The sequence below is a fragment of the Octopus bimaculoides genome, chromosome 20 (assembly GCF_046866305.1).
Source record: "Octopus bimaculoides isolate indiv1 chromosome 20, ASM4686630v1, whole genome shotgun sequence".
NCBI lineage: Eukaryota > Metazoa > Mollusca > Cephalopoda > Octopoda > Octopodidae > Octopus > Octopus bimaculoides.
This window is the reverse complement of record NC_142947.1, coordinates 42165863-42193707: the sequence shown is the minus strand read 5'-3', so window position 1 is coordinate 42193707 and position 27845 is coordinate 42165863. Positions and strand designations below refer to the sequence as shown.

General features: G+C 35.4%; 2 protein-coding genes across 2 annotated transcripts; both read left to right on the top strand.

The window, feature by feature from the left end:
- Window positions 1-55: 55 nt before the first annotated feature.
- Window positions 56-10386, top strand: LOC149131712 (short-chain collagen C4-like). Its single transcript, XM_089338449.1, has 4 exons — window positions 56-344; window positions 5885-5936; window positions 8652-8726; window positions 9606-10386. Exons 1-4 carry the CDS (start codon window positions 201-203, stop codon window positions 10103-10105), a joined length of 771 nt encoding a protein of 256 aa, XP_089194575.1. The 5' UTR covers window positions 56-200; the 3' UTR covers window positions 10106-10386.
- A 4768-nt stretch (window positions 10387-15154) lies between these two features.
- Window positions 15155-25369, top strand: LOC149131711 (uncharacterized). Its single transcript, XM_089338448.1, has 4 exons — window positions 15155-15470; window positions 20884-20935; window positions 23635-23709; window positions 24589-25369. Exons 1-4 carry the CDS (start codon window positions 15327-15329, stop codon window positions 25083-25085), a joined length of 768 nt encoding a protein of 255 aa, XP_089194574.1. The 5' UTR covers window positions 15155-15326; the 3' UTR covers window positions 25086-25369.
- Window positions 25370-27845: the final 2476 nt, after the last annotated feature.

Sequence of the window (27845 nt, the reverse complement as noted above, 5' to 3'; positions counted from 1 at the left end):
CCTGAATTTACGATTAGATTTTCGGCAGAGTTGGGTTGTGGAGAGTGAACAAAATCAAAAAGCGAGAATCACACGTTAACAATCTTCAGTTACGATCCAAAAGCGAGAAGCTCACAATTATAATCTCCAGCTTACATCAGCTTCAGATTTATCATAAAACCAAAACGAAATAAGAGGCAGCACGGACGACCGTCACCACAATGGATATCGCAAAAGTGGGGAGAATCATTTCGCAGCGATTTTCCATTTCTTCTTTTATAACTTTTGGACTGTTTCTCGTGTTGACCATCACGATTCTTCATTTAGATGCAAGGACCAGAAAGATGGAAGAGAAATCACCCGCAGTAAGTAAGGGACGCTGGGAGTTTCTGTATTTTGAAATGCGAGAAATTTATACGTACATATATACATACAAACATACATACATTCATACATGCATGAACACATACATACGTACACACGTATATATATTTGTGTATACTTAGATATATGTATGTGTAGATGTATATATATGTATACACGTATTTATATATATATATATTCATGCATACACACATACACACAAACACACACACACACACACATGATCTCTACACATTCTTTTCTCTCTCCGGGTTTTTTAGTCTGTCTCCGTTTTTATCCTCTTCATCCTTTCCGTCGAAGAGCGTGCGGTCGAAAGATAAAAGACTTTTCCATTCTACCCGGGCTTTGAACTTATATTCCTGCTTGTGGTTTGTACACCGGTCCTTTTACTTTGATTTCTGTAAATTTGAAATCTATCTATCTTTCTATCTATTGATATATATATATTATCGGTGCCTTGTTGTACCACTCTTCTGAATTTATATATATATATATATATATATATATATATATATATTTATAGATATATATATATATATATAACTTAGATGTTTTCGCCAGTATAGACCCATGTCCAACTGAGTAGCACCACTTGCGGAGCCTTTTAGATCGTGATTCACGCCTCAGACATATGTGAATCCCTATGGCCCGCGCTAGTAAAGGTTTTATTGTTGGAGTTATATCCGGGTGTAGGGGGTTGGTTCGGTGATTATTTGCGGGAAATTTGTCCTGAGAACTATTGACATTTTTTAATATGATCTGTTTCCCCTTTAATGTATTCTGGTATAATATTAAAGAGAGCCGGACCGGTAGAGGTAATGTAGTCGTGTTATATATATATATATATATATATATATATATATATGGTTCGTATATGTAAATATATATGTACGCACACATTGATGGATAGGTGCTTTTTAATGTGGTTAAACAAATAGACAGAACTATCCATCAATTGCTAAATAGATATTTATGTGTATGGGTAGATAGGCAGACAGACAGACTGACGGTTTCATAGATAGATAGATAGATAGATAGATAGATAGATAGATAGATAGATAGATAGTTGGATAGATAGTTGCCTGGACGTTATATATCTTGCTTCCAAATTTTGGCAAATGGTCATAAATTTCAGGAGCTTCTAGTTCGATTCCTTAGACACCAGTGATGAATAACTTCTGAATTTATGGACCCCGAAAGGATAAAGACAAGGCGCAACTAAGCGGAATTTGATCATTATCATGAAATATTCAGTATTGTAGACGACAATTATAAAAGCCCCAGAAAGGTTCTGCGATAGACAGTATTGAAAAAAGGAAAGCAATGAATTTGTCAATTACTATTCGTAGCAAAGCCATACAATTACAAAAGTTTAAGTTAGTTTTCATGTCAACAATGAATCCTGTTCCAGGTTGTAAGATATAGTTTGACATTTCTTGCCGAAATAGTTTACATAAAGAAGCTTTATACATACGTATGTGTGCGTCGGCTTCTCTCGTGTGCATACATACATGAACATGCATGGATGTATCGATTTATGTATATATTTGAGTCTGCGTATATATATATATATATATGTATATATATATATATATATACACACACATATATATGTGTGTGTGTGTATTTATATCTGGATATGTATATATATATATATATATATATATATATATATATATAGAGAGAGAGAGAGAGAGAGAGAGGGAGGGAGAGAGAGGGAGGGAGAGAGAGGGAGGGAGAGAGAGAGATGTACACACACACACAATGACACAAGCATGCACACACGATTACACACGCGTACACACATAGAGTCATACACAACTATATACATGCACCATAGACTTTTCCGTCGGGTAACGTTTTCGCATTTTATTGCCGTAGAATTACACGGATGATTCGTTTCCAGAGTTCAAATCATTGGTTTTACATAAACTCACTCCGTCAAAGCAATGAACTGGTGCAGAAACGTGCCATACGGACTGCTGTCGATATAATTGCAGTGCAATGTAAATGGTTTTGCTCAGGAACACAACGCCCCACCTTGTTCTTTCGTCGAAGGTACAACCTGAAGCAGTAAATCACGATTAAATATTTTAGCATATATAAATATATGCATGTCTCCCTAAATGGCAGACATATATACACGAACAAACGCGCATTCACACACCAGAGGATGCACACATACATACACACAAACGCGTATATATCGCCTTGTTGGCGCGCCGGAAGTTGCACAGTTTTTTTCCTCTCCTTTTTTTCCTCTTAATCTTTTCTGTCGAAGAGCATACGGTCGAAACGTAATTGACGCTTCCAGTTTTCCGGAGCGTTAAACTAATACATACATATACATATACATATATATATATATATATATATATATATATATATATATATATATATATATATATATATATATATATATATATATATATATATATATATATATATATGTATATATATATATATATATATATATATATATATATATATATATATATATATATATATATATATATATATATATATATATATATATATATGTATGTATATATATATATATATATATATATATATATATATATATATATATATACATATGTATGTATGTATGTATATATAAGAAGAAAGGCGGAATGTACATTTGGTGCAATGTAGTCAACAGGGGCTGTGCCTGAGATGGGAGGAAAACGTGGTCAGTCGCAGAATCTCATGGAAAGAACTTTGGGCTTGGGAACAAGCAAGAACAGCCTTCCTGATCAAGTCTACCTTCAACATTCTACCCTCACCGGCGAACTTAGTCCGATGGAACATAAAAACAACCGATGAATGTGGATGCGGAGAGAAAGCGACGTTGAGACATGTTCTGTCAAGCTGCAGACTATCACTAGAAAGGTATACATGGAGCCATAATCAAGTCCTCGCTGTCATAAGCGCAGCACTCAAGGAGAAGATTGTGGGGTTCCGTAGGGGAGAGTACCCCAAAGTGGAAAAACGCAGGAAAATATACTTCCAGAAGGAGGGAAAAGGACATAAGATCAGGCCTCCAAATAAAATATACGAGATAGACGAAAGATGGAAGGGATACTGGGAGCTGGCCACGGATTTGGGAAGTCTAGCAAATTTTCCACTTATAATAACAACAAAAAGACCAGACTTAGTCATATGGAACACAGAAAGGAGAATAGGAATCTTGCTAGAACTGACAGTACCATGGGAAGAAAACATCGACAATGCAGAGAAACGGAAGGAGAAGAGATACGAGAAACTAATCGAAGAGTGCAGAGAACAGGGATGGACTGTCGAGTACTACTATCTGGCAGTGGAGGATAGAGGCTTCATTGAAAGGAAAATGACAGCGCTATTCAAGAGAAGATTTGCGTTTTCAAGCTCGAACTGAGAAAACTGATAAGGAGGATACAAGAGGCGGTCGAAAAAGCCAGCTTCTATACATGGCTGAAGCGGGAAGACCAAATATGGCTTCAAAGTCATAACATGCGTAGGTGAGACAGGCTGACACTGAAGTGGCTTCGCGCCCTCCATTGTCAGTTAAAGTTTAGACAGTGTCATGTGACAACTTGCTGGGGCTGCCGACTGGACCCTAGCAGCGGGAAATTTAGACAGTGTCACGTGACAACTTGCTGGTGCAGCCTGCTGGAGCCTAGCAGCAGGTATAAAAAGGGGAATTTGACGTGACAAACAGTCGGACGCTGACACTCGTTGATGCTGCATCGAAGAGGCCAACACCAGGGCTGAAGACACCTCCGAAAGGGGGTGGCCTCGCCACGTCAAAACGGTAGAGGAGTAGGGGCCGAAAGCGGACGTGGTTCCTCCTGATGATGTCTTGAGCTAACTGGATCCTATAAAGGAACTGTTGTGGTAGCAGACCACGAAACATGGTTGAAATTCCTTCCTATATATATATATATATATATATATATATATATATATATATATATATATATATATATATATATACCGATATTTCTCAGTGTAAAATGTCTTGGTCATAGTACGATAAAACGTTGTGTGTGCTCCCTATACTAATTATTCATCGCCTTATTATAATTTTATTTACTTTTTCTTTCCTCTGAATATAATCAAAATGTCTGCAAGACGTACAATGTAAAGACTGACCTTTGAAGAAATGACACTGTAATGAACAAAAGCGCAGACATTACGTGAATTTTCACTTCGTTAATTGAAACTACTAATAATTTCATACGTTGAGAAATACTCAGACACCTTGTATAGTTGGAAATCACATATAACGAAGTAAAAATTGTATAATAGAAGTAACGCGAGGAGCTGTGAAGGCAGCATTTATTACACGTAGAAATGAAAAAGCGGGAAACGAAAAACGGAAAACGAAAACAAATTAAACTAATATGTAAAACTTAAAATATAAAAGGGTTAGTAACTAAAAGAATTGAGATAGTAACTAAAAGAATTGGGATAGTAACTAAAAGAATTGGGTTAGTAATTAAAAGAATTGGGCTAGTAACTAAAAAATAAAGTGGGCTAGTAACAAAAGAAGTATAAAAATAAGTATCCTTTTCCTTGAAAGAAAAATAAATCTCTCACTATACGTCAACATACATGAAGAATATAGCAAATACATTTGGAAAAAATGGTTCTTCCATTTCTTAAATCTACAAGCAGTAGTGTAGATATACCAGTAGTGATTGATTTCGCTTTCTGTGTCGTATTGGCACATAAAGCTCATCTACAAAAAGTATTTTGAGAATTGTATTTAACTTTCCACGTTTATTTGTTCAGTTGAAGGCACCACCACATCCGAACGTACATTAGCGAGCAAGTATAAATTCAAATTTCAAATAAGTTATCATTATCATTAAAAAATAATGATAAAATGGTCAGCGAAGTTAATGGAAACATGGAGAATATATATGTAAAGTCAGGGTACAATAAGTACCTAATTGCTTGAAAGAAGAATAAAATTCCCAAACCATGTATCTCTCAGTATGTGTAAACTCGCACGGAGAATGGTGTAAATACGTTCAGAATTTTCAATTTATGTTTGTTCGCCATTGTTCATTTGGAATTCGCGGGGCCTTCGGCTGAATAAACGCGCACAGCGAGGTAAATATATTTTTAAATGTAGTTTACGTAGAACGCGAAATGCATTGATTCTGGGATATCTACCCACTTGTTTGTAGATTTACAAACTGGAAGTTTAGTTTTTCCAAATGCATTTGCTACATTCTCCGTGAGTGCTTTCATTCGTTACACTTAATTAGCTCTTATTGTGATGGATATTCTTTTGCCAAAGAAAAACATGAAATAAAGGAGTTCCGATGCACAGAAGCGGTAAGAAAGCAGTAAACCACCAAGCTGTAACACAACAATGTAAATTTGGTGGAATTAACAATGAAGTTGTCACACAAATCTCCCAAAGAAGCTGTCCAAAAGTGCCATTATTGTATTGTTTAGCTTCAAATTGTAATCATTGATGAATTATCTGAAAATCTATTTCCGTGATGTTATTTCTATTTTTTCACAGAACCGTTTCCTTTCCAAGAAATCTCTCGATGATAAAGCTGTTCACACGCCAAGTAAGAACTAATTTTATATCGTGCAAGATCAAAACGTCAAAGAAATGTTCGGGGACCTGATTAAATATTCTGTTTCAATCTCTTTGAGCTAAAATCATATAAACGCGTCTCCTCACCTACTGGCTTCAAATATTTTCCGGGTTCCAATCGTTTTTCAGTACTTACCCTATCTGCTCAACAAAATACACAACTTTTAGTTACTTCCCTAAATTCATTTGAAATTGTCTTGTACTTTACCATAATTTCGTTAATAAAAAGTAACCCTCTTATGCTATGATATTAGCTATGTTTATAAGGGTTTATATGCGGGACCACGTCAATAAATGAAAGCAATTTTGTGTACATGTAAGAATATAATCTGGAAAAATAGGTTGTAAGAAATATTATCAGTTGAGATCTAATGTTAGTGTAAACAATAAGAAATTCTAGGTTGCACCCTTTGTAAGAAACAGAACCAATAAGCCATCCACATATTGTTGTTGCTCCCTAATTCTGCGAGTCTGGTGGTTGTAGATAAATCATGCACCAGTTTTAGAGAGCCCATTCAGAGGGAAGTAATTGTTATTAAGATTACCGGTTAGGTTGACAAGCGTAACCAAACACTAGACTGTGAGTACAATCTGCTCATCTCTTTTCTGGTATACCCCTAGATCCCTTGCCGGCTGATCCAGCTTGAAGAATTAGACTTCTGTTTCTTTTCTGTGAGATTAATATCGCATGTCCGTAGTACAGCAGCTGTCACCTCTCAATGCAGAGAAGCCGATGTTCGACCTGGAGACATTTGCTGATCTCTCACTAACCATCGCAGTCGAATAACGTTGCTCCAGAAATCCCTTGCATTTCGAATAATTTCAGTCGTAGTATTTCAGTCACTAAATTTTAACTTCAACACCAATAGTTAATGTTTTCTACCTTCGTGTTCCGTACTATTTGTGGCCTAATTATTATTGCATATTCTGTACTTTTGAAGGTCTAATAGTTAAGAATATTCTAGAAATTTTGTGCCTGCATTTCTCATTCTAATTCGTATTTTTAACGGCAACACTTCTTTCGTTATAATTAATTATATTCACCTTGGTATTTTAAAAATGATACTATTCTAAATCTCTTTTAAATACAGATATTTTACAAATGTTAAAATTCTCTTTGCACCTAAAATTAAAAATCAATTAATAGCGGCATATCTGTTATAAATAAACATATTTAGAAACAATTTTTATTTTGAAATATTGTTATATTCTAATTAACTCATTAACAATTAGTTGTAATGAGCGAAATTTGTATTTTAATATGTTTTTAATATGTAGATTCATAAAAACAAATAATAAAAATATGAAATCGCAAAAATAAATTTCATAACTGTTTAATAATTTTAGACAGGTCTTTCCCCAACATATTTGTCTCATTCAACGATTTCATTTCACTTTAAATAATACATTTCTTCTCTGAAAAAGAAACAAGTATTTTGATTTTTTTAAAATTATCAGCTTTACCCTTTCGTCACTTAAAGCCACATAACTGATTTTGTAGCTAATATTTTTTGAGAAAGCTCCCACCATAAGATTCGTTTCTTGGAGTTCTTTTACCAACGATACGGAGAAAGAAGTGCCTTGCAGCGGCTACAGAGGATATATTTAAGCGATAACTAGTATAAAGCTTAGTGATCAATATCTTAGAATGACAAAAATATATCAATTTGTTACAATGATTGGTTTTCCGTGATCACTTAAAGACACACCACTTTTGTAGCACATTTTTTAGGCGAGTTTTTGGTCATAAATTTCATCCCATATAGAACTTCCATTGAACATAGCTACTGTACTGTTTTCTTTAACAATAGCTGAGATGGTTTGATGAAAAATCAGCTTTTGGGATTACTTACTATATTTTTTTAGTCACTTTAATTCATACAACATTTTCTTAGCTAATAATCTTCACCATAATTTCGTCGCAATGAGCACTTTCTTATTAACCTAATTATATACATTCCTTTAAAACTAACCAATATAAGTTGATTCAAAGTCAAATTTTCGCCTTACCCTCCTATTTTGTTCTAGTCCTTTATTTAATTCACCAACCTTGAATTACTTTACCATAAAATTTAGTTAAAGACTGGATCATCGTTGCTAAGAAAACCTCATTCAATTCGGCCGAGAAGTGAATTAGTGATGAATCATGCAAATCTTGACGAGTCACTAAAAGTATTCATTCACCCAGAGGCGTCGGTGATTCTTTCCCGGAATCAGATTTACGTTCAAAGTACAAAGAAGTTTCAAACCCTTTCTTTCTTTCTTTCTTTCTTTCTTTTTTTTTTTTTTTCTTTCTTTCTTTCTTTCTTTCTTTCTTTCTTTCTTTCTTTCTTTCTTTCTTTATTTAATTCATTCATTCTTTCATTCTTTCTTTTTCTTACTTTCTTTCTTACTTCTTTCTTTCTTTCTGTCTTTCTTTCTCTCTTTCTTTTCTTCTCTCTTTCCTTCTTTCCTTCTTTCCTTCCTTCCTTCTTTCTTTCTTTATTTCTTTCTTTCTTTCTTTCTTTCTTTCCTTCCTTCCTGCCTTCCTTCCTTCCTTCCTTCCTTCCTTCTTTCCTTCTTTCCTTCCTTCCTATCGTCCAATCATTGTCTCCCCAATTCATTAATGTGTAGCCAAGAAATTCTTTCCTACATGGTTCACCAATTATTTCTTTTAAACAACATTGTTTCCCTTTAAATTTCGTAGGACCCGGTCCTGGATCCCTCTATACCCGGTGGGGTAGAACAACCTGTCCACGTAATTCAACTCTGGTATATGATGGTTAGTATATTCTGTTTCTAATCTCTCTCTCTATTTCTTTCTTTCTTCCTTTTTCTTTCTCTTAATCTCTCCCTCTCCCTCCCTCCTTCTCATCTACACAAACGTTTATCCTATTATAGTATATCACGTTTTAAGTGACGCTTATAGATTCTCTTGAGATTACACAAGACTACTTACTCCGTTGAATTCATTTGGTCATAGACGAAGTATGAATCTTGTGAAGATTGATGACACGAACAGGGTATCATCGGAAGTACACTTCAAGCCAAACACAGAATATAGTTACCTAAGGACTGTATCCATTAGCTACGCACTAAATCAGCACGTCATGACGCTAGTGCACCATGGTAAGGCAATTCTGAACTTTCCAGTCAGAATCCAATATTTTCCACCTCTTCCCCAATCAATCTCACAACATATGAATTGAACGAAATCGTGTTTTTCATTTTAGAGAAAATGCGTGACGTAACGGCCTTCCCTTCACAATCTTTCGATATCAGCACACAACCATCTGCAGCCTTGTATCTAGATATGTTATTACATATTACCAGCACAAATACCTAAGCGTACACCTACAACATATATATATATATATATATATATATATATAAACAACATACACACAAAACGCACACACGTAAAGACAGTCAATGTTCAAACATACCCTCCCACACACGCACACACATAGACACAAACACACACACACATACATACACACTTAGACCCAATAACGCACAAACACGTATCTGTGTCTTTTATAATAGCAAACTTAAAATTGAAAGCTCCTTTCCAAGGATTTCTTTTAATCCATCTTTCATTCATTTCACACATGACTTAACTTTATATTTTATTGACTTGATATATTCTTACCAATTCTAGGTGTTGTTGGTGGATCAATATATAACCAAACAGGTGGCGGAAGTAATCTCTTATGTTTACCTAACGACCCCATTTGGGCCAATTATACTACAGCAGTTGAAAGATATGGTCTCATATATGGAAGTGAATATAAAATAAATCATAGCACTAGGCAAAAATTTTTTCCTTTTGCTAACGCTGAATCAATTGATGAACACAACGTTCCGTGTGCTGTCTGTTTGACACGACAACCTGCTGTTGTTATGATGTTACCAGCCAGGACACAGTGTTACCCTGGTTGGTCAACTGAATATTCAGGATATTTGATGACCGGGCATCATGGACATAAGGGCAGAATTGAATATGTGTGTGTGGACCATGCACCAGAAGCTGATCCAGCAGGTTACAGAAACGAAAATGGAGCTTTATTATATTTCGTGGAGGGAATTTGTGGTTCATTGCCATGTCCACCGTATGTCAATGGTCGAGAATTAAGCTGCGTTGTGTGCAGTAAATATTGAACGGAATATAGTTGAATTTACTTCTCTATGAAAACTTATGTTGACCAATTACAAGACATAATATATCATAAAACAATATAGACATTTTAAATTCTGTTTGATAATATTTTATCCTAGTCATATAAATCGTTAAAATACTCTTCCCTGCTAGTTAACAGAGAATATGAGAATTATGCTAATAGAACAATGCAAAGATGAGCGAATAATTCTAGAAAACGTTGTATAAGGAACAGTTCATAAATCTAAAATGTGGAAATGAAACAATATTTCGTTTAACTGTATTTTGTGTTCTCTCTTAAATATTAACAAACCCCACTTGAAGTAATATCATAGATGTATATGATGATTCCATCATTTTCGACAGGAATGTAAGTAGTAATCCTGTCACGACCTATTTTTTAATCTGTATTTATACAACCTCGTGACCCCACCACAAGATTAATTGACATATTTCAAAATCGGTACACGTTACCCTCAAACATTGTACTATTACCTAAATACTGATGCACTACAATCAGAAGTTAAATCACCAGCGAGTATCAAATACGAAAAATTAATATATTTCTGAATATCTCAGAGTGATTTATGCAGTAGCAACACGATAAAGTGATAGTATGTTGTCAACTTAATGTAGCAATCGCACGAAAGGGAAGAAAACCACTGTTTCCTGTTGGACTTGACACATTTTCTGTGTCCTTGTGTTTTCAAAGTGGAGATAAGCACTTCTGCCCAGCTAGCATGGCCTGCTAGCTGTCGATGCCCATCCGCCTTTGAAGACATATATATTTCAAGTGAAATACGTTCACTGATTTTTGAGAATAGAAATGATTAATTTCTAAATCTCTCAGAGAGATTTATGTAGTAGCAGCACGATGAAGTGATAGTATTACCTAGGACTAAATAACAGTAGCATTCTTCCCTTTCATGGGACTGTCACAATAAGTTGACAACATACTAACAAATATAATACAAAATGTTTCAATGCAAGGAAATGTGGGAAGACGGAGTGATTGCTAAACATATTAGTAAAGTGTTATTTCCCAATATGAACATAAAAGACTTATGAACCGACTTAAAAAATGAGGTTTACTGAGGAAACAGTCACAACAAACGAAATTCCGATGGAAGACTTTTATGGTACGTTTGATGTACCAACACCTAAACCATTCGTGGTAATTACACGTTTAAGTTCGAGAAAAAGTAAACGGACAAAAGTAATTAAAATAGACCGTAAATGCAAGAAATATTAAACTACGAGCGGAGTTTAATTCTAGAGAAGGGGAAGTGTTATAGGAGAATGCTGATCCCACATCACGTGACTGAAGGTGGACTAACCGAATGCAATGAACAGGAACTGAGGGATCAGTCAGCGGTAGTTGACGGTGTTAGTTCGATCGTATTAGTTTACCATGTTAGTTCGACGTGTGTTGGTTTAACAGTCGTTTATTGAAAAGTGAATGCTGAGTATTGTACCTACGTTCGAGTAGCACAGAGTGCGTTCTGTTTTAATCCATATTTCAGCAAAAGGATATTTTAGATAACTACAACCGTCTATTTATTTGTTTAATCCCATTCTACACTAAACGTATATACCCACGACATAACATTAGTAAATGGCATTTCTGAAGGAATCAAATCTTAAGTTTCCTTGCTGGAATGTACGCACATGTTCAGACACACCCGTTTCCACAAAACTTGACAGCCATATTGCTTTTATAAAGAAGTAACTATTTCGATGCATCCTCGACATAATTGTACTCACAGAAACACGGCTTCCTGATAACGTCCAGATAAAAGGTTTTGAATAAACTATATTCTTAAATGGGATGCAAATATCTTATGTTAATGTATATTTCTCTTTTAAACGCAATTGGTGCAGCATGTGGCGGAGCTTCCTCATAGTTTCTTTGGACTTATATTGAAACTACAATTGCAAGTTGAAACAATTTACGTCCATGGTTAGTATTTATGCACCAACACTTGTCAGTGCAGGGAAAATGGGCTGCTGCTGTTAAAGCTGTATCAGGAATGATAACTAATACTTGGTTCAACTGAAAGTATAAATAAAAGGCTGGAAGCATCCATGTTCTATCTATTAGAACATTCTTGGTTATGTAATTCTCGACAGAAAAGACCTATCGTCTAATTCATGCAGGGCAATGAATGTTGGACAGATGATATGTTTTTCCGTTGATTGCACAAAGGAGCCGTGAAAGCAGTCAATGCTACAGAGCAGTCTCGGATGAACAAAGAAAACATAGGAAAGTAAAAACCAAGACAGAATAAACATAAACAACCTACATTCATTAGGTATGATTCACATACAAACTCATTCTACTGCTCGACTTGTTGAATTTGTTTAGCTAACAACATGAACTTTGGACAGAATCTTGACTGCTAACTGGCAGATTCTACATGTAGATATGTGGTGAATGATTAGAAAAAAGAATATTTAATAGCTAAATTTGATATCTACTGACTGCATGCACAGATAGAGAACGTAATTATTCAGCCACTGGGCTACATAGAAACAACTCCTGGTCATTCTGCCATTCGACAGATGAAATGTGAGAACATTACTTTGGATCTTTCAGTAGATACGTTCATTCAACCGCGCCAGCCTTGTGTTTCCTTCTACCAAATTCACTCAAAAGGCGTTGGTCGGCTGGAGGCAATAGTAGAAGAGATTTGCCTAAGGTTCAACACATTGAGACTGAACCCAAAATCATGTGATTGGGAATCAAGCTTCGTGTCAATTTATTACGGCCGTGTCTAACGACTACTTTGATTAATGAAAACATTACACCATTGTAAAGAAACCGTTTTTGTTCATTTTTCGTCACTAGTCACAAGTCTATCCAAAAAGGGTGAAATAAGTTCGCGACAATGGAGAGAAGAGCAGATGTGAACTCGGGATTTGCGGTTGCTCTCGGACAATTCATGAGGCACACATTTCCCAACTTTAGGAACCTTTCCAAGTTGTTGAAGTTGACGATGAACACTTGTATGGTTTCATCTAAGCGTTATCGTTAAATATTCAACTGATAATGCAGGATTTCTTCAATTGATATTTCAAGCGGTTTATCATCAAACGAAACTGGACGTCCTGTTTGATGTTCTTCTTCAAGGCTGAAATCTCCACTTCAGAACTTTGCAAACCATCTTCTGGAAATTCTTTCATCTAAGCATTCTTTCCAATAAACTGAGTGCATGTTTCGAGTCGCTTCGGCTGCAGGTTTTCCATCTTTGTACTCATAAAGTATTATGTGCCTCAAATATTCTTTGGATACTTCTATGTTAGATAGGGTTTTAATCACAGAATTTTTAATTCTATTATTCTGTAAAATTATATTTAATTAGTTAATACACAAATGCATCAAAATAATTTTAATTCCATTAGACATTCTAAAACACTATTTACTTTCATTCAATTTTAAAAAGGATAAAATCGAATAGATCTTATGGAATGACCTGATACACACACACACACACACACACACCCACACACCCACACACACACACACACACACACACGCCCACACACACACAAACACACACACACAAACACAAACACAAGCACACACACACCAACACACACACACAAAGACACACAAACACACACACACACAAACGCGCGCGCGCACACACACACACATACACAAACGCGCGCACACACACACACACACACACACACAAACACACACACACAAACACACACACACACACTCACACAAACACGCGCACACACTAACACACACACACACACAAAAAGACACACACAAAGACACACACACAAATACACACACACACACACACGCATATATATGTACATAATCTGCATCCGAGTGTGGGGACCATGCTACGAAATTTCCTGGGTTTTGAGGGATGGGGAACTACCACTTACCCTCTAGTGTTCCCAGGTGTTAAGCTCCCAGCTAGTGTCCTAGTCTAGGAAAAGAAATCCCCGATATAAATCCACTGTTGCTCTGGCGCTGGTGTACAGGTCTTGATTATATCTGATGTACCCGGTAGCACGCTGCATCCAACCTAACCAGATCTAGTATGTCCCCAATCCCAATGGTGCCAACGTTGAGGGTAGGTGGCTATGTGTGGGAGGGTTATCATCTCGAGATATGGTCCACTCGAAATAAAATCATGCGAAAGTCGTCTGTAGCTTGAACAATATGTCTCTTTCCGTCAGTGTCACTCGCCACTGATTAGTCATTCGGGTACAAATCAATTCCGAAGACGATTCATATACAGTGAGGTCCCGGCTGTCCCTGGCGTCCTGCATGTTGGAATACCTGCATTCTAACGAACTCTACAGGGTGTCCACAATGTCTGGGTACATGGTGATTAACACATGCTTTAACAAATTATTATTTCTTACATTTTATTGTTTATCTTAAAATTTTATTTACTCCCATGTACCGACATGGGGATTAACACATATTTCATAAAAATTTTTCTTATATTTAATTGTTTATGTCATGATTTTATTTACTCCAAGTGCCCAGACTTTGTGGACACCTTGGAGAATTTTATGGCACTACGCACACACACACAGACACACACAGACACACACACAAGCAAATGACATTTTGATTATCATAAATTTGTCATCAACAGAAACATTTTATAAAGATTAAATGTAAATAAATTCGAATCTGTAACATCATGTTGTTCTGAACTAACCAATAAAAACGCTAGACTTCATCAAATAAAGCTTTGCAGTTATAGTCAGTACAGATATTGAACGTACAAAGTAGTTCTCTAAATGAATATTAAAACAGTTTCGGGTAAAATAAACAAGTAAAATGAATACAATCATTAGGAAATAAATAAATTAGAATCCTAAAATAAACTGGAATTTCTGTTTCATTTTACAAATTTCTGCCGATGTCAGTAAAATATTTTGCTGAGTATTGCGTGTGTCAATCGTAGATCATCTCCATCCAATCACAAAAGGTGTCATTTAAAGGGAGACACCCACAATTAGTGTTATATCAATCTCATTGGTTCCTGAATTTACGATTAGATTTTCGGCAGAGTTCGGTTGTGGAGAGTGAACAAAATCAAAAAGCGAGAATCACACGTTAACAATCTTCAGTTACGATCCAAAAGCGAGAAGCTCACAATTATAATCTCCAGCTTACATCAGCTTCAGATTTATCATAAAACCAAAACGAAATAAGAGGCAGCACGGACGACCGTCACCACAATGGATATCGCAAAAGTGGGGAGAATCATTTCGCAGCGATTTTCCATTTCTTCTTTTATAACTTTTGGACTGTTTCTCGTGTTGACCATCACGATTCTTCATTTAGATGCAAGGACCAGAAAGATGGAAGAGAAATCACCCGCAGTAAGTAAGGGACGCTGAGAGTTTCTGTATTTTGAAATGCGAGAAATTTATACGTACATATATACATACAAACATACATACATTCATACATGCATGAACACATACATACGTACACACGTATATATATTTGTGTATACTTAGATATATGTATGTGTAGATGTATATATATGTATACACGTATTTATATATATATATATTCATGCATACACACATACACACAAACACACACACACACACATGATCTCTACACATTCTTTTCTCTCTCCGGGTTTTTTAGTCTGTCTCCGTTTTTATCCTCTTCATCCTTTCCGTCGAAGAGCGTGCGGTCGAAAGATAAAAGACTTTTCCATTCTACCCGGGCTTTGAACTTATATTCCTGCTTGTGGTTTGTACACCTGTCCTTTTACTTTGATTTCTGTAAATTTGAAATCTATCTATCTTTCTATCTATTGATATATATATATTATCGGTGCCTTGTTGTACCACTCTTCTGAATTTATATATATATATATATATATATATATATATATTTATAGATATATATATATATAACTTAGATGTTTTCGCCAGTATAGACCCATGTCCAACTGAGTAGCACCACTTGCGGAGCCTTTTAGATCGTGATTCACGCCTCAGACATATGTGAATCCCTATGGCCCGCGCTAGTAAAGGTTTTATTGTTGGAGTTATATCCGGGTGTAGGGGGTTGGTTCGGTGATTATTTGCGGGAAATTTGTCCTGAGAACTATTGACATTTTTTAATATGATCTGTTTCCCCTTTAATGTATTCTGGTATAATATTAAAGAGAGCCGGACCGGTAGAGGTAATGTAGTCGTGTTATATATATATATATATATATATATATATATATATATATATATAGATAGATAGATAGATAGATAGATAGATAGATAGATAGATAGATAGATAGATAGATAGTTGGATAGATAGTTGCCTGGACGTTATATATCTTGCTTCCAAATTTTGGCAAATGGTCATAAATTTCAGGAGCTTCTAGTTCGATTCCTTAGACACCAGTGATGAATAACTTCTGAATTTATGGACCCCGAAAGGATAAAGACAAGGCGCAACTAAGCGGAATTTGATCATTATCATGAAATATTCAGTATTGTAGACGACAATTATAAAAGCCCCAGAAAGGTTCTGCGATAGACAGTATTGAAAAAAGGAAAGCAATGAATTTGTCAATTACTATTCGTAGCAAAGCCATACAATTACAAAAGTTTAAGTTAGTTTTCATGTCAACAATGAATCCTGTTCCAGGTTGTAAGATATAGTTTGACATTTCTTGCCGAAATAGTTTACATAAAGAAGCTTTATACATACGTATGTGTGCGTCGGCTTCTCTCGTGTGCATACATACATGAACATGCATGGATGTATCGATTTATGTATATATTTGAGTCTGCGTATATATATATATATATATATATGTATATATATATATATATACACACACATATATATGTGTGTGTGTGTATTTATATCTGGATATGTATATATATATATATATATATATATATAGAGAGAGAGAGAGAGAGAGAGAGAGAGAGAGAGGGAGGGAGAGAGAGGGAGGGAGAGAGAGGGAGGGAGAGAGAGAGATGTACACACACACACAATGACACAAGCATGCACACACGATTACACACGCGTACACACATAGAGTCATACACAACTATATACATGCACCATAGACTTTTCCGTCGGGTAACGTTTTCGCATTTTATTGCCGTAGAATTACACGGATGATTCGTTTCCAGAGTTCAAATCATTGGTTTTACATAAACTCACTCCGTCAAAGCAATGAACTGGTGCAGAAACGTGCCATACGGACTGCTGTCGATATAATTGCAGTGCAATGTAAATGGTTTTGCTCAGGAACACAACGCCCCATCTTGTTCTTTCGTCGAAGGTACAACCTGAAGCAGTAAATCACGATTAAATATTTTAGCATATATAAATATATGCATGTCTCCCTAAATGGCAGACATATATACACGAACAAACGCGCATTCACACACCAGAGGATGCACACATACATACACACAAACGCGTATATATCGCCTTGTTGGCGCGCCGGAAGTTGCACAGTTTTTTTCCTCTCCTTTTTTTCCTCTTAATCTTTTCTGTCGAAGAGCATACGGTCGAAACGTAATTGACGCTTCCAGTTTTCCGGAGCGTTAAACTAATACATACATATACATATACATATATATATATATATATATATATATATATATATATATATATATATATATATATATATATATATATATATATATATATATATATATATGTATATATATATATATATATATATATATATATATATATATATATATATATATATATATATATATATATATATATATATATATATATATATATGTATGTATATATATATATATATATATATATATATATATATATATATATATATATATATACATATGTATGTATGTATGTATATATAAGAAGAAAGGCGGAATGTACATTTGGTGCAATGTAGTCAACAGGGGCTGTGCCTGAGATGGGAGGAAAACGTGGTCAGTCGCAGAATCTCATGGAAAGAACTTTGGGCTTGGGAACAAGCAAGAACAGCCTTCCTGATCAAGTCTACCTTCAACGTTCTACCCTCACCGGCGAACTTAGTCCGATGGAACATAAAAACAACCGATGAATGTGGATGCGGAGAGAAAGCGACGTTGAGACATGTTCTGTCAAGCTGCAGACTATCACTAGAAAGGTATACATGGAGCCATAATCAAGTCCTCGCTGTCATAAGCGCAGCACTCAAGGAGAAGATTGTGGGGTTCCGTAGGGGAGAGTACCCCAAAGTGGAAAAACGCAGGAAAATATACTTCCAGAAGGAGGGAAAAGGACATAAGATCAGGCCTCCAAATAAAATATACGAGATAGACGAAAGATGGAAGGGATACTGGGAGCTGGCCACGGATTTGGGAAGTCTAGCAATTTTTCCACTTATAATAACAACAAAAAGACCAGACTTAGTCATATGGAACACAGAAAGGAGAATAGGAATCTTGCTAGAACTGACAGTACCATGGGAAGAAAACATCGACAATGCAGAGAAACGGAAGGAGAAGAGATACGAGAAACTAATCGAAGAGTGCAGAGAACAGGGATGGACTGTCGAGTACTACTATCTGGCAGTGGAGGATAGAGGCTTCATTGAAAGGAAAATGACAGCGCTATTCAAGAGAAGATTTGCGTTTTCAAGCTCGAACTGAGAAAACTGATAAGGAGGATACAAGAGGCGGTCGAAAAAGCCAGCTTCTATACATGGCTGAAGCGGGAAGACCAAATATGGCTTCAAAGTCATAACATGCGTAGGTGAGACAGGCTGACACTGAAGTGGCTTCGCGCCCTCCATTGTCAGTTAAAGTTTAGACAGTGTCATGTGACAACTTGCTGGGGCTGCCGACTGGACCCTAGCAGCGGGAAATTTAGACAGTGTCACGTGACAACTTGCTGGTGCAGCCTGCTGGAGCCTAGCAGCAGGTATAAAAAGGGGAATTTGACGTGACAAACAGTCGGACGCTGACACTCGTTGATGCTGCATCGAAGAGGCCAACACCAGGGCTGAAGACACCTCCGAAAGGGGGTGGCCTCGCCACGTCAAAACGGTAGAGGAGTAGGGGCCGAAAGCGGACGTGGTTCCTCCTGATGATGTCTTGAGCTAACTGGATCCTATAAAGGAACTGTTGTGGTAGCAGACCACGAAACATGGTTGAAATTCCTTCCTATATATATATATATATATATATATATATATATATATATATATATATATATATATATATATACCGATATTTCTCAGTGTAAAATGTCTTGGTCATAGTACGATAAAACGTTGTGTGTGCTCCCTATACTAATTATTCATCGCCTTATTATAATTTTATTTACTTTTTCTTTCCTCTGAATATAATCAAAATGTCTGCAAGACGTACAATGTAAAGACTGACCTTTGAAGAAATGACACTGTAATGAACAAAAGCGCAGACATTACGTGAATTTTCACTTCGTTAATTGAAACTACTAATAATTTCATACGTTGAGAAATACCCAGACACCTTGTATAGTTGGAAATCACATATAACGAAGTAAAAATTGTATAATAGAAGTAACGCGAGGAGCTGTGAAGGCAGCATTTATTATACTTAGAAATGAAAAAGCGGGAAACGAAAAACGGAAAACGAAAACAAATTAAACTAATATGTAAAACTTAAAATATAAAAGGGTTAGTAACTAAAAGAATTGGGATAGTAACTAAAAGAATTGGGATAGTAACTAAAAGAATTGGGTTAGTAATTAAAAGAATTGGGCTAGTAACTAAAAAATAAAGTGGGCTAGTAACAAAAGAAGTATGAAAATAAGTATCATTTTCCTTGAAAGAAAAATAAATCTCTCCAAAACCACATCTCTCTCACTATACGTCAACATACATGAAGAATATAGCAAATACATTTGGAAAAAATGGTTCTTCCATTTCTTAAATCTACAAGCAGTAGTGTAGATATACCAGTAGTGATTGATTTCGCTTTCTGTGTCGTATTGGCACATAAAGCTCATCTACAAAAAGTATTTTGAGAATTGTATTTAACTTTCCACGCTTATTTGTTCAGTTGAAGGCACCACCACATCCGAACGTACATTAGCGAGCAAGTATAAATTCAAATTTCAAATAAGTTATCATTATCATTAAAAAATAATGATAAAATGGTCAGCGAAGTTAATGGAAACATGGAGAATATATATGTAAAGTCAGGGTACAATAAGTACCTAATTGCTTGAAAGAAGAATAAAATTCCCAAACCATGTATCTCTCAGTATGTGTAAACTCGCACGGAGAATGGTGTAAATACGTTCAGAATTTTCAATTTATGTTTGTTCGCCATTGTTCATTTGGAATTCGCGGGGCCTTCGGCTGAATAAACGCGCACAGCGAGGTAAATATATTTTTAAATGTAGTTTACGTAGAACGCGAAATGCATTGATTCTGGGATATCTACCCACTTGTTTGTAGATTTACAAACTGGAAGTTTAGTTTTTCCAAATGCATTTGCTACATTCTCCGTGAGTGCTTTCATTCGTTACACTTAATTAGCTCTTATTGTGATGGATATTCTTTTGCCAAAGAAAAGCATGAAATAAAGGAGTTCCGATGCACAGAAGCGGTAAGAAAGCAGTAAACCACCAAGCTGTAACACAACAATGTAAATTTGGTGGAATTAACAATGAAGTTGTCACACAAATCTCCCAAAGAAGCTGTCCAAAAGTGCCATTATTGTATTGTTTAGCTTCAAATTGTAATCATTGATGAATTATCTGAAAATCTATTTCCGTGATGTTATTTCTATTTTTTCACAGAACCGTTTCCTTTCCAAGAAATCTCTCGATGATAAAGCTGTTCACACGCCAAGTAAGAACTAATTTTATATCGTGCAAGATCAAAACGTCAAAGAAATGTTCGGGGACCTGATTAAATATTCTGTTTCAATCTCTTTGAGCTAAAATCATATAAACGCGTCTCCTCACCTACTGGCTTCAAATATTTTTCGGGTTCCAATCGTTTTTCAGTACTTACCCAATCTGCTCAACAAAATACACAACTTTTAGTTACTTCCCTAAATTCATTTGAAATTGTCTTGTACTTTACCATAATTTCGTTAATAAAAAGTAACCCTCTTATGCTATGATATTAGCTATGTTTATAAGGGTTTATATGCGGGACCACGTCAATAAATGAAAGCAATTTTGTGTACATGTAAGAATATAATCTGGAAAAATAGGTTGTAAGAAATATTATCAGTTGAGATCTAATGTTAGTGTAAACAATAAGAAATTCTAGGTTGCACCCTTTGTAAGAAACAGAACCAATAAGCCATCCACATATTGTTGTTGCTCCCTAATTCTGCGAGTCTGGTGGTTGTAGATAAATCATGCACCAGTTTTAGAGAGCCCATTCAGAGGGAAGTAATTGTTATTAAGATTACCGGTTAGGTTGACAAGCGTAACCAAACACTAGACTGTGAGTACAATCTGCTCATCTCTTTTCTGGTATACCCCTAGATCCCTTGCCGGCTGATCCAGCTTGAAGAATTAGACTTCTGTTTCTTTTCTGTGAGATTAATATCGCATGTCCGTAGTACAGCAGCTGTCACCTCTCAATGCAGAGAAGCCGATGTTCGACCTGGAGACATTTGCTGATCTCTCACTAACCATCGCAGTCGAATAACGTTGCTCCAGAAATCCCTTGCATTTCGAATAATTTCAGTCGTAGTATTTCAGTCACTAAATTTTAACTTCAACACCAATAGTTAATGTTTTCTACCTTCGTGTTCCGTACTATTTGTGGCCTAATTATTATTGCATATTCTGTACTTTTGAAGGTCTAATAGTTAAGAATATTCTAGAAATTTTGTGCCTGCATTTCTCATTCTAATTCGTATTTTTAACGGCAACACTTCTTTCGTTATAATTAATTATATTCACCTTGGTATTTTAAAAATGATACTATTCTAAATCTCTTTTAAATACAGATATTTTACAAATGTTAAAATTCTCTTTGCACCTAAAATTAAAAATCAATTAATAGCGGCATATCTGTTATAAATAAACATATTTAGAAACAATTTTTATTTTGAAATAATGTTATATTCTAATTAACTCATTAACAATTAGTTGTAATGAGCGAAATTTGTATTTTAATATGTTTTTAATATGTAGATTCATAAAAACAAATAATAAAAATATGAAATCGCAAAAATAAATTTCATAACTGTTTAATAATTTTAGACAGGTCTTTCCCCAACATATTTGTCTCATTCAACGATTTCATTTCACTTTAAATAATACATTTCTTCTCTGAAAAAGAAACAAGTATTTTGATTTTTTAAAAATTATCAGCTTTACCCTTTCGTCACTTAAAGCCACATAACTGATTTTGTAGCTAATATTTTTTGAGAAAGCTCCCACCATAAGATTCGTTTCTTGGAGTTCTTTTACCAACGATACGGAGAAAGAAGTGCCTTGCAGCGGCTACAGAGGATATATTTAAGCGATAACTAGTATAAAGCTTAGTGATCAATATCTTAGAATGACAAAAATATATCAATTTGTTACAATGATTGGTTTTCCGTGATCACTTAAAGACACACCACTTTTGTAGCACATTTTTTAGGCGAGTTTTTGGTCATAAATTTCATCCCATATAGAACTTCCATTGAACATAGCTACTGTACTGTTTTCTTTAACAATAGCTGAGATGGTTTGATGAAAAATCAGCTTTTGGGATTACTTACTATATTTTTTTAGTCACTTTAATTCATACAACATTTTCTTAGCTAATAATCTTCACCATAATTTCGTCGCAATGAGCACTTTCTTATTAACCTAATTATATACATTCCTTTAAAACTAACCAATATAAGTTGATTCAAAGTCAAATTTTCGCCTTACCCTCCTATTTTGTTCTAGTCCTTTATTTAATTCACCAACCTTGAATTACTTTACCATAAAATTTAGTTAAAGACTGGATCATCGTTGCTAAGAAAACCTCATTCAATTCGGCCGAGAAGTGAATTAGTGATGAATCATGCAAATCTTGACGAGTCACTAAAAGTATTCATTCACCCAGAGGCGTCGGTGATTCTTTCCCGGAATCAGATTTAAGTTCAAAGTACAAAGAAGTTTCAAACCCTTTCTTTCTTTCTTTCTTTCTTTCTTTCTTTCTTTCTTTTTCTTTCTTTCTTTCTTTCTTTCTTTCTTTCTTTCTTTATTTTATTCATTCATTCTTTCATTCTTTCTTTCTTTCTTACTTTCTTTCTTACTTCTTTCTTTCTTTCTGTCTTTCTTTCTCTCTTTCTTTTCTTCTCTCTTTCCTTCTTTCCTTCTTTCCTTCTTTCCTTCCTTCCTTCTTTCTTTCTTTCTTTCTTTATTTCTTTCTTTCTTTCTTTCTTTCTTTCTTTCCTTCCTTCCTTCCTTCCTTCCTTCCTTCCTTCCTTCCTATCGTCCAATCATTGTCTCCCCAATTCATTAATGTGTAGCCAAGAAATTCTTTCCTACATGGTTCACCAATTATTTCTTTTAAACAACATTGTTTCCCTTTAAATTTCGTAGGACCCGGTCCTGGATCCCTCTATACCCGGTGGGGTAGAACAACCTGTCCACGTAATTCAACTCTGGTATATGATGGTTAGTATATTCTGTTTCTAATCTCTCTCTCTATTTCTTTCTTTCTTCCTTTTTCTTTCTCTTAATCTCTCCCTCTCCCTCCCTCCTTCTCATCTACACAAACGTTTATCCTATTATAATGTATCACGTTTTAAGTGACGCTTATAGATTCTCTTGAGATTACACAAGACTACTTACTCCGTTGAATTCATTTGGTCATAGACGAAGTATGAATCTTGTGAAGATTGATGACACGAACAGGGTATCATCGGAAGTACACTTCAACCCAAACACAGAATATAGTTACCTAAGGACTGTATCCATTAGCTACGCACTAAATCAGCACGTCATCACGCTAGTGCACCTTGGTAAGGCAATTCTGAGCTTTCCAGTCAGAATCCAATATTTTCCACCTCTTCCCCAATCAATCTCACAACATAGGAATTGAACAAAATCGTGTTTTGCATTTTAGAGAAAATGCGTGACGTAACGGCCTTCCCTTCACAATCTTTCGATATCAGCACACAAACATCTGCAGCCTTGTATCTAGATATATTATTACATATTACCAGCACAAATACCTAAGCGTACACCTACAACATATATATATATATATATATATATATATATATACAACATACACACAAAACGTACACACGTAAAGACAGTCAATGTTCAAACATACCCTCCCACACACGCACACACATAGACACAAACACACACACACATACATACACACTTAGACCCAATAACGCACAAACACGTATCTGTGTCTTTTATAATAGCAAACTTAAAATTGAAAGTTCCTTTCCAAGGATTTCTTTTAATCCATCTTTCATTCATTTCACACATGACTTAACTTTATATTTTATTGACTTGATATATTCTTACTAATTCTAGGTGTGGTTGGTGGATCAATACATAACCAAACAGGTGGCGGAAGTAATCTCTTATGTTTACCTAACGACCCCATTTGGGCCAATTATACTACAAGAGTTGAAAGATATGGTCTCATATATGGAAGTGAATATGAAATAGGGTCCTCTACGAATAAACTCTTTTCTTTTGCTAACGCTGAATCAATTAATGATCACAACGTTCCGTGTGCTGTCTGTTTGACACGACAACCTGCTGTTGTTATGATGTTACCAGCCAGGACACAGTGTTACCCTGGTTGGTCAACTGAGTATTCAGGATATTTGATGACCGAGTTTTGGAATCATAAGGGCAGACACGAATATGTGTGCGTGGACTATGCACCAGAAGCTGATCCAGCAGGTTACAGAAACGAAAATGGAGCTTTATTATATTTCGTGGAGGGAATTTGTGGTTCATTGCCATGTCCACCGTATGTCAATGGTCGAGAATTAACCTGCGTTGTGTGCAGTAAATATTGAACGGAATATAGTTGAATTTGCTTCTCTATGAAAACTTATGTTGACCAATTACAAGACATAATATAATATCATAAAACAATATAGACATTTTAAATTCTGTTTGATAATATTTTATCCTAGTCATATAAATCGTTAAAATACTCTTCCCTGCTAGTTAACAGAGAATATGAGAATTATGCTAATAGAACAATGCAAACCTTAGCGAATAATTCTAGAAAACGTTGTATAAGGAACAGTTCATAAATCTAAAATGTGGAAATAAAATAATATTTCGTTTAACTGTATTTTGTGTTCTCTCTTAAATATTAACAAACCCCACTTGAAGTACTATCATAGAAATATATGATGATTCCATCATTTTCGACAGGAATGTAAGTAGTAATCCTGTCACGACCTATTTTTTAATTTTATCTATACAACCTCGTGACCCCACCACAAGATTAATTAACATATTTCAAAATCGGTACACGTTACCCTCACACATTGTACTATTACCTAAACACTGATGCACTACAATCAGAAGTTAAATCACCAGCGAGTATGGAATACGAAAAATTCTCTCACTCGAAAGAAGAAAAATGGTAAATTGAAGCAAAGTATTCCTTTACAACACTTACAACATACATAGAAAATAGAAAAAAGACAGTAAAAGGTGGTACAAATATGATCAGGGTAAACAAAGTTACTATGTGTAAACTTGTGATATTTTGAGACTGTCACACTACATCCGATAAGAATCATCACTATGTGTTAGCGTGTGTAGAACCTTCCTTAGATAAACGAGAAGTTCGGATATTTGGGAGACATAACGTAATTCATGCAAATACTTGAGTGCCATAAGGTTGCCATCAAGAAAATGTATGTAGTTAGACATTTATAATACGAATCAACTTTAAAGGTATATATGTGTGTGCTTAACCCAATGAACCTTTTGCAAAATCGGACCATCAGTGTCTATACCTTCAACGCAATCAAGAATGGAAACTACAGGAGAATAAACAATCCTGTCAATGGAGAAATGAATTCAGCTGAGTCATCGTTCATTGAACAACTTGGGGTGAGAGACTCTTGATCGATGGGATTGAAGGATTACGACTTTGTGTTAGAACGTCTTTCCAGAAGTTAAAGTATAAAAAAAACTCTGTAGTGAAATTGCTTTTCTGGTTGTCTCCATTTCGTTTGTGCCTCTGGTGTTAGTACAGCAGAAGAGTTTATCCACTGAAAACAAATATACATTCAGGATCATCTTGGGTTCTTGGAACGGTACATGGAGTGCAATAGAAAAGTAATGAATGATAGAAGCTTTAGAAGCTGGGAGGTTGTAATTGTTAACTCATAGGTGGCGTGTAGGGATTTTGGTCGCATCATCTTATATGATAATGGAGGTATTTCGCTGCATCCCGAGTGACTGGGGAGCACATTTCAGTCATTAAATTGCTCAACTTCTGACGAATGGGTCCGAGGATAGGTGGTTTAAAGAAAGTTTGACACTACCAAACAGGCCAACATTCCGAGGCTATTTACTGTTCACTCACGCGGGCATAATACACACATCCGACTTGAATCATTGTCAACACCCATCCGACTTAAATCATTGTCTTTCATGGGAGAGTCCTGAAAACCCCCCATGTGACCGAAGGTGGAGGAACCGATTATAGTAAATATGAATTGAATGAACAGTGAGTGACAGTTGGTGGTGTTAGTTCAACAATCTTTTATGGAACAGTGAATGCTGGGTATCGGACTTACGTTCGAGTAGCGCAGACAGCGTTTTGTGTTGACATATATTTCTGCGATAGGTTATTTTTAGATAGTCTCATCCAACAATTTATTTGTTTAATACCATTATACACCAGACGTGTATACCTACGTCATAACATTTTTAGTGACGTAGTTATTCGAAGCTCATACTGGACTGATTTTTGTTTTAACATGAAAGGTTTACTAGCCTCGGTAATTTAATGACAGCAGCACGAGCAGGAGAAGCTTCAAGAATAATGATAACACACGTTGGAATTATAGAAACAGCAAAAATAGCAATAAAAATAGCAATAACAACAGATGCTGGAATTTGAGAAGTAAAATGAATTGTTAGTACAAATGATACAGAAGAAAACAGAAAATTCATCTGATTCGTTCACCCTGGACACTGTCGCAAAACTTGATTGGAAGGTTCGCACATAACCTAGAGGAAGGTTCAACCTTCTCTGCTTACTTTAGAAGATACGAGAACATTTTTACAGAAGAATGCTGTGCCTGGCAAGAGGATAAAACTCTCGGCTTTTGTTGCGAAAGCTAGCACCAGCTGAGTATGAGAAATATTGAAATTATATATTATGAAAGAAACTGAGTGAAATCTGTTTTGAAGAAACGGTGAATATTCTATCAAAGATTTTCAACCAAAAATGCTTAAAAGCGAATGCGAAAGATTTAAAATTAATGAACCAACACCAGATATGTTTAAATGTTTAATTTTCTTTCAAGGTTTAACGGCAAAGAAAAATGAAGAAATTCATAACAGAATACTGACTAAATTAGAGCGGGACGAGAAGCTAACACCACAAAAAATATCTGAGAATTACCAGAGAGTGATAAACCTAATGCACGATATGGAACAAACTGAAGTAAGAAACTGCTCTCATACAGTCGGTGCGACCGAAATTAAGAATGAAAAACGGAAAAATAAACAATATTCTGGATGTGGAGAATTACACTAGATTCGTCTGTTGTTATAAAAGTCGAAAATTTCAAGTGTGGTAT